Below are 7,500 nucleotides of genomic sequence, written 5' to 3' on the forward strand. Positions count from 1 at the left end.
ACAAAATTTTTACTTTGCAAAAAAAATTACAGTATTTTTTCTTGCATTTAAAGTAACCGGTAAACTCTTAAAGTGGCATTGCTTTCCGCTTACCTCCAACATCTTTGGCTGGAGTGGTGATTTCTGAATCTTCCCTGCTCTGAGTAGCTGGCAATGTCTGGACTGTAGAAGGCTTGGCTGATTGCTTGTCATCTGCAGTCACTGGCCCAGCTTGCAATGTGTGATACAATATTGAGATGAAAGAATAAAAATCCGAGCTATTTACGTTGTCCACGCAAAGATGAACACGATGGATTCAAATTATCAAAATCATTGCGACATGCCAATTTTTCTTCATTTCTAGTTCTCAACTCATTGTTAGGTTCAATGCTAAAATGCAAACGCATTTTTTTTAAAGGGGATTCAGTACATTCAAGGGGGGATGGGTGACTCACAAATGAGCCTCAAGGGCGCGATCGTTTAGGGGGTAAGGAATGGGGCATAATCGTCAAATAAACGAGAGAAAAAAAAGAGACTAAAAAAGTAATGTGTCTTATGAAAAAACCGACGGTACTCCAAATAAATGTTACGCCAATTGTTAAGACGTGTACTGGGATGAAAAAAACACTTTACTATGCTCCTCAATGTGGCATTCCTTATCCTAAATTACAGTGAATGTATTTGATAGACAGGGAGTTCGTTATCTAGAAAACGATACTCTAGAGGTGATTTTCCAACTTACTGTAATGATTGAGTTACTAATATTTAGACCAACCTTTTTCATTGCAACTGCTAATGCGCCTTTCACAAATGAATGAATCCAATTTGTAGTTTTCACAGGGTATGTCGTCATACAATGTGTCATTGTTGGTATAAAAGAACATTTTACCACATGAACCACTACCGCTTGGTTCATATTTTGCCCAGGGAGTTTTCTCTAGAGTAACCACAATACTCCTGTTGCAAATCCAAGTCCAGGATCCATTCTGTTTTACTAGGCCAATGAAATACTCAGATCTCATTTTCAGTGCTCGAAGTTTATGTACCAGGAAATTTAGCTTCTCTTGTTGCTCAATACACACCAGATGGCCCCCATTTTGTGAACAAAAATAATTGCTTTGTAACCAGACAGGGCGTTGTTGCAGTGGTGATTCATGAACAGTGTACTCATGACAGTTGTTGACAAACGCTATAGTATCTAAAATAATAATAAACATACACATATATGCAGAGTTACCGAGAAGCAGATTTCAAATACAAATATTCAGATGTTTATTGAAACTAAGAGGATTTCACTCCAGTTTTTGATTCTACTGCTGATGCTTGATGTATATGGAATTACCCGAAGAAATTTTACATTAGAGTTAACGTGCAGTAAATAAATTATTCTTTAATATAAGTTGCTGTTATGAATGAAAGCAAAGGATATGACGTTGCATTGTCATAAGGGAGAAAAGCGTGAATCTCATCATAAATACAGACCCCAACGAGAAATGATATATGTAAAATTCTGAACTCAGGCATGATTAAACCTTCAGTTTAGGCAATGCCTTTCCAAAAGTGGTCACTCTCAAGGAAATATGGTGAGTTTCTTGTTGCACACTGGCCATACCACACTGTTCCTAGCCTCAGTAACAGTAAGGCAAAAGTCACTACGGGTAGATGGGGTCTCTTCCCTGCAAAGAACTTCAAGTTTTTATTGAGTCACATATTGAATGACCATCCGGCTGTAGCTATCTAAAAATTGTCAGTGATCAGAATAATCTATCAAAACAGATTTTATTTCCACTAACGCCTTAAACATAAGCACGCGTACCCTTTCTTTTTGTTATACCAGGTATATGATGTTCTTTGATGTTGCCAAGTACCAGGCACCTTGTAAATGTTTAAACTAAAAGTACTTAGACCCCTATTACTGTTAATGACCTTCGTTGACTACTAGTGTTTGTACTATTGTACTATTTGTCTGTACTATTGTAGAGGTTTTTGTTGCTATCTAGTTCGTGTTTTTTCACAATCTGTGTCAAGGTTACAAAAGAAAAACCAGTAGCGTTTGCACTGTTGAACGAGGATACAATGATCTTAACTACGAAATTCACTGACAACACAGGGTTTCGATAAATTTGAGAAATCATCCTTGCACTTATCTGGACAATTTAACCACTCTGTGATGGGATTCAAACCCATGACTTCTGTGTTGCCTGTGAAATGTTCTATCAACTAATCTATGAAGCCAACCAGTTGGTAGTAGGTCAAAATTATTTTTTGAACCCACCGTGGCCTGATGATTGCTTCTCGAGAAGCACGACACCCTGAATAGCGATCGATGTTTTTGAACAAGTAATTAACTCCAAAAACCAAAACAATACTAGATAGCTCTAGTTCGACTACTGAGCAGTTTAATAGGTGATGAAGTCTTCCAGCTACTACTTCATAAGACCCCTTTGTAACAGAGGTGGCGACACCTGGATTTTTAGCAGGAACTCGGCAAAAAGTCTACCAAGTCAGACGAAAGTCCACCAAGTCGATCATATTTTTCACCAGGAGACTATTAACAGCATTTCGATCAGATTCTCATTGTGTGCAATGCAACACAATTCAAAATATACGAATTCGAAGTCGTTGTACTTTTGAAAAAGCTAAACGAAGCCGTTGTGCTTGTAAAAAGAAAAAAAAAACTCACCCGTTGAGGTAACAACCTATAAAATAACAAACAACGCTAGAAACTTGTATTTTGTTTGATTTAGTTTCAACAATCATGAGAGAAACGATCCAGAAATACCGTGGCAGTATTGGCATCCTCAACAATTTTGTAATAACAAAAGTTGCTTTAAAGTTTGACCGTATTATATGGAACACAAGGTCGATAATAGTTTTACTTACTCGAACTGTATACTTATTGGGCTCTCTTGTACATGTGGCTTTGTTCTTACGAATCGCTAATAAAATAACTTATGGAAACAATGTTGCCTTTACAGACTGCGCGCAGTCTCTCTTTTGCTCTACAATCGTTGAAACGAACACTTCAAAATGGCTGAAACTGCGGGTCGCAAATACCGTGGGCGTTGGTTAGAGACTAACGAACGCCCATTGTATTTGCAACCCACATCTTCAGCCATTGACAGTTCAATGTACGCGCTCGTTTTAACGTTTCTGGAGCAAAAGAGAGACTACTCGAAGTCTATTGCCTTTGTTGTCAACTTCACTATATATATAGCCCACTTTCGATATATTAAATACAGCCCTAGACAAAAGGCATAATCTCGAGGCTCTGGTCTTGAAACTCTTGATGATGCCTTTTGTTTTAGTACTGAATTTTAATATATCGAAAGTGGGCTATTTCCTCCCTCCTCGTGAAAGATCTTTTGTAACTAATCTAGTGAAGACAGCATTGGGGGCCTTCTTCACCTCAGGGGAGAGGAAGAGAAAGGAAAGACTAAGATACTTTGATACAATTAATATAATATTGAACAAGGTGTTTTGAATTCTTTGTTCGTTTAACATTTCAACATTGTGGGTGACACATGTACAAAACAAACCGTACACCTACTTTAAATTTTACGAAGATAGGAAAGGTCATGTGGATTACATATTGTATGGTATAAGTATTATCAGAAATCTATAAGAGTTGAAACGTGTAACGCGCGGTCACAGCTTCCGAATATTCAGTGCGAACCGATTGGCTGAATGTTTCAGTGCTAAGTACCATATTTGGAAACCCCTCGCTCTTGTTGTTCAAAATATGGTACTTAGCAAATTGAATGTTCAGAAGCTTGTTTCCCAGCACACAAGGGGCCGTTACACGTTTCAACCCTTATGGGTTTCTGGTATTATTGTAACCAATTACCATCAACTTCTTCTCCCCTGCTGCTTAGTGCGTGAGGAAAGAGTTAGGGTATAAGGTACGTTGCCTGAATGTATGTAACGTAGACGCATGAACACAAATGCGTACCCATTTTTTAATTAGGTTGAAGATGGAAGCGAGACATGGATTATAGGTCGTTATGAAAGATATGCGTTTAGGCTTGTTTATCCGTTTAGGTTGTAGGACAAGTATGCGGGGAATGTGTGTGGCGCGTTTATAACCTCGTTTTAGAAGATATGTCGCTAGTTCAGTAGCGCGAATGTTGAACGTTTCGTCGGTAGAACAAATTCGTCGTTGGCGGAGTGCTAGGCTGAAAGGAATGGCCTTTTTGTATGTGTAGAGGATGACAGGAAGTAAAAATGCTGGTGTTTACCCGTAAGTTTCGTGTAGAGGTCTCACGTCAAAGAAAGGAAGATTGGTGGGACAGTGTGAGCTAGTGAAGCATAAAATACAGATCTCTACACGAAAGACGTCACGGAACTGGACACTTGAAAAAAGATTTATTTCTAGTCATCTTCAACCTCCTATGGATAAAAATTCAAAAGACCTTGCGATTTTAATTTCAGAACTTGATGACGTCACTGTGAAAACCATCTATTGTGTCCAGAAAGAGGTTCACAGAGGGGTCCAGTTTTGTACCGTCCCTGCTGAAGAACTATTAAAATCTCCCTTCAGTTGTTAAATTACCGCTAGCTTAATTGGAAATCTCCCATCCCTCGGCAGCATCGGGGCTAGTCACCTATGGAATTATACTAATGATAATTACAGTGATAGTGACAATGATGGTGACAATGACAGCGATATTGATAGTGATAGTGATAATAGAAATGAAAATGCGCCCGTCAAAGAGCGTATTTCAGGCGTTTTCAACCAACCTTGTTTATGGCAACTGCTAAGGCGCCTTTCGCAAATAAAATCCTGTTTGCGATCACAAGGTATGTCATCATATACTAGAACGTTGCCAAAAAAGTACATTTTAGCACATCGACCAACCCAATTTGGTTCATATTTTGCCCAGCGACGTTTCCATGGAGTAACCACAATACTCCTGTTGCATATCCATGTCCACGTTCCATTCTGTTCTTCTAAGCCAATGAAATATTCGGATGTCAAGATCTCTTCTTTAAGTTTACTCGCCAGGAAATCTAGTTCCTCTTGATTCTCAATACACACCAGGTGGCCCCCATTGTCTGAACAGAATCTTTTGCTTTGTTCCCATCCAGGGCGTTGATGCTTTGATAACTTATGAATGGTGTACTCGTGACAGTTTTTACCTTTAGTAATAGTAATCGGGGCTCTTCTGTCATATATTTGGACTGTGGAATGAACATGAAATAAAAGTTTGAAAGATCGGGATTCGAAAAGTAATGCGAAATATCAAGATCTTTAAAATAGTCTCAATTTGCAAATATAGCGCGCTAATGTATCCTTGCCTTTATTGGTCGATCTAAATAGCATTTTGCCGTGTTTCCCTTTCGGTGTTTTTATTATGGATACCTTAACCGGAAATGAGAGCTCGGAAAAGCATGCTTGGATCAGTGAAATTTATTCCTGACAAGGACTGTTGTTGGTGACTTTTCTCACAACCTAATCGGTCCAGCGTCAAGTGAGAGTGTGTACTAAGTCACTGATTGGTCAACAGAAGCGTGCTGTAATCTCGGTCTTTGAGATGATTTATATATTTTGGACCGCGTGGACTATGAACCGTGATTTGTGCGCTTCAATCCGTCTTTCGTGTGAAGGTCAGGATTGATTTATTGTAAATGGAAAAATTGTCCATTTTTTGTCTTTTGGCGTTTAAGTTCTCACCAGTGGAAACCTAGCGAGCGCGTCATGTGCTCTTCGTCTGCGTAGATTCATTGATAGCTAATTGGGTTTGTGCCTTAGGCCATCGTCGGCTGGTTTTTCGATAATATTAATTGACCACCGAAGGGGAGCAATTTCATCCTGTAATTGGAGTTTCTCAAATGGTTTCAAATGGATACTACATATACTATATACTAAAAAAGAGAACAGGGAATTGGGAATCGAGCCTGCGCTGAGCTAGCCTTTTACAAGACTAACAGATGTCCTTCAAACGAATAGTATTTTCCTTTAAATTCATGTTGGTGTCATGGTATTCAACTGCCATCTTATCCTTATTTCAGTTACTAAAATAAACTACTAACGATTGGATCATCATAAAAGAGAACGAACTCGAAAATCGCTCATCTTCGGAGACCTATGACGAACAGTCAGTCCGGGTGGACGAAAACAGCGACGCGACTTTTCAAGGTGGGGCGGTATAAGACAGAAACTCGTTTCCCGGTTACTTGTTAAATGAATTTACAAGATAGCTTCTGGATTAAAAGATAGATAAAATTTCGTGACACATAAAAAACAAAGGATCCTTAATTGGCTCCGTGAAATCATGACCCGAAAAGGGAAGGAGGAGGGATAAAGTGTGTATACTGTTAAATGCGCCTTTCTTGAAATGACGCCGCTACAAAAGGTAAAAAGGGGCTGACTATTCTTAAGTTCCTCCATAGCCCATAGGCTCTCTAGTGATAGAGGGATGAGGGGAGAAGAAAGAATGTCAAAAGAACCCCACCACTTGAAATAGAAAAAATCTCATCATTACTTCCGAATCGTGGCCAGCTTTAGTTGTTTTGGCTTTTGGAGTCGCTTCTTGTTTCCCTTTTCCTGAATATAAAAATACTTTTGCAGTTTCATTCGCATGTAAAATGGTGTAGACCCAGAGAAGATTTAAGCAAACCTTAGTCTCCAATTCACACCCTAGAATATCGTACACATATTCTCAGAAGGACCTGCTTTCGCATCATAACTTACCACAACACCCTGGAGTAATAAGAAAAGCCAGGCTGAGAGTGATTCCTGTAATCATGGATCTAAATGGGCTTTGCCTCACTGACTTCATTGTTAACCTTGGCGTTGCGTTCACAATTGTGACTACGACAAAGGAAGACTCCAGTATAAGAAAAAAATTGCTTCAGTGTTATTGATTCATGCTTTGGCTGAAACGAAACTGCTGTGGTATCGCTGAAACACGTACAGATTGGAATACTCAATGGTTGGAAGCAAACTCTTCCTGTTTTCTTTCTGTCTGGCCTCGTTTTTAGTCTTGGACAACGACTATCGTTTGGGGTCAGAACATGCAAATTTGTCACTCACTCAGATGTAAACTACATGTAACCGATAAGTCAACGACCAATATCGATTTTTTCAAGGTATGCCAATTTGTTACTCACTCAGTTAAATTCAAATCGATATGGAAACGATCAATATCGATTTCCCGACGTTTCACTTGCCGAAATAATGCCGCAACGTAATAAGTTGAAAAATTCTTCGCCTTTCCTTCTTTCGTTCCGACGGGATTGATACTCGTTACAGTCAGAATGTGTTACCGCGCCATTGTTCAGTGGAAGACTCAAGGTGTCACTGTGCTATGTGTGTTAAAAATGAATGCGAAGAGACATTTGCTCGTCGATCCGCCAAGTTCAGGTGTCCACTCGTATTAGCAAAGGAGCACGCCGTGAGATTGCCATGGACAGTGACAACTGTGTTCACCTAAAACAAACTACTGCTCTTTTAGTTTCTTATTATTTCCTGGGGTGCCAACGTCAGTAAACGTCATAAAATTGGTGGAATTCCGTATT

The 7,500-nt window shown here is 39.2% G+C and overlaps 1 protein-coding gene across 1 annotated transcript in view; it reads right to left on the reverse strand.

The window, feature by feature from the left end:
* Positions 1 to 6,773, reverse strand: part of LOC138016397 (macrophage mannose receptor 1-like) — a 15,550-nt gene extending 8,777 nt beyond the window's left edge. Inside the window, exons 1-4 of the mRNA XM_068863544.1 lie at positions 6,674 to 6,773; positions 4,720 to 5,160; positions 755 to 1,177; positions 94 to 210 (exon numbers count right to left, since the gene is read on the reverse strand). Coding sequence (XP_068719645.1) covers positions 94 to 210; positions 755 to 1,177; positions 4,720 to 5,160; positions 6,674 to 6,761 — 1,069 coding nt within the window. The 5' untranslated portion in view covers positions 6,762 to 6,773. The remainder of the gene's footprint in view (positions 1 to 93; positions 211 to 754; positions 1,178 to 4,719; positions 5,161 to 6,673) is intronic.
* Positions 6,774 to 7,500: the final 727 nt, after the last annotated feature.

The sequence above is a fragment of the Montipora capricornis genome, chromosome 9, assembly GCF_036669925.1.
Source record: "Montipora capricornis isolate CH-2021 chromosome 9, ASM3666992v2, whole genome shotgun sequence".
In the NCBI taxonomy this organism is placed as follows: domain Eukaryota; kingdom Metazoa; phylum Cnidaria; class Anthozoa; order Scleractinia; family Acroporidae; genus Montipora; species Montipora capricornis.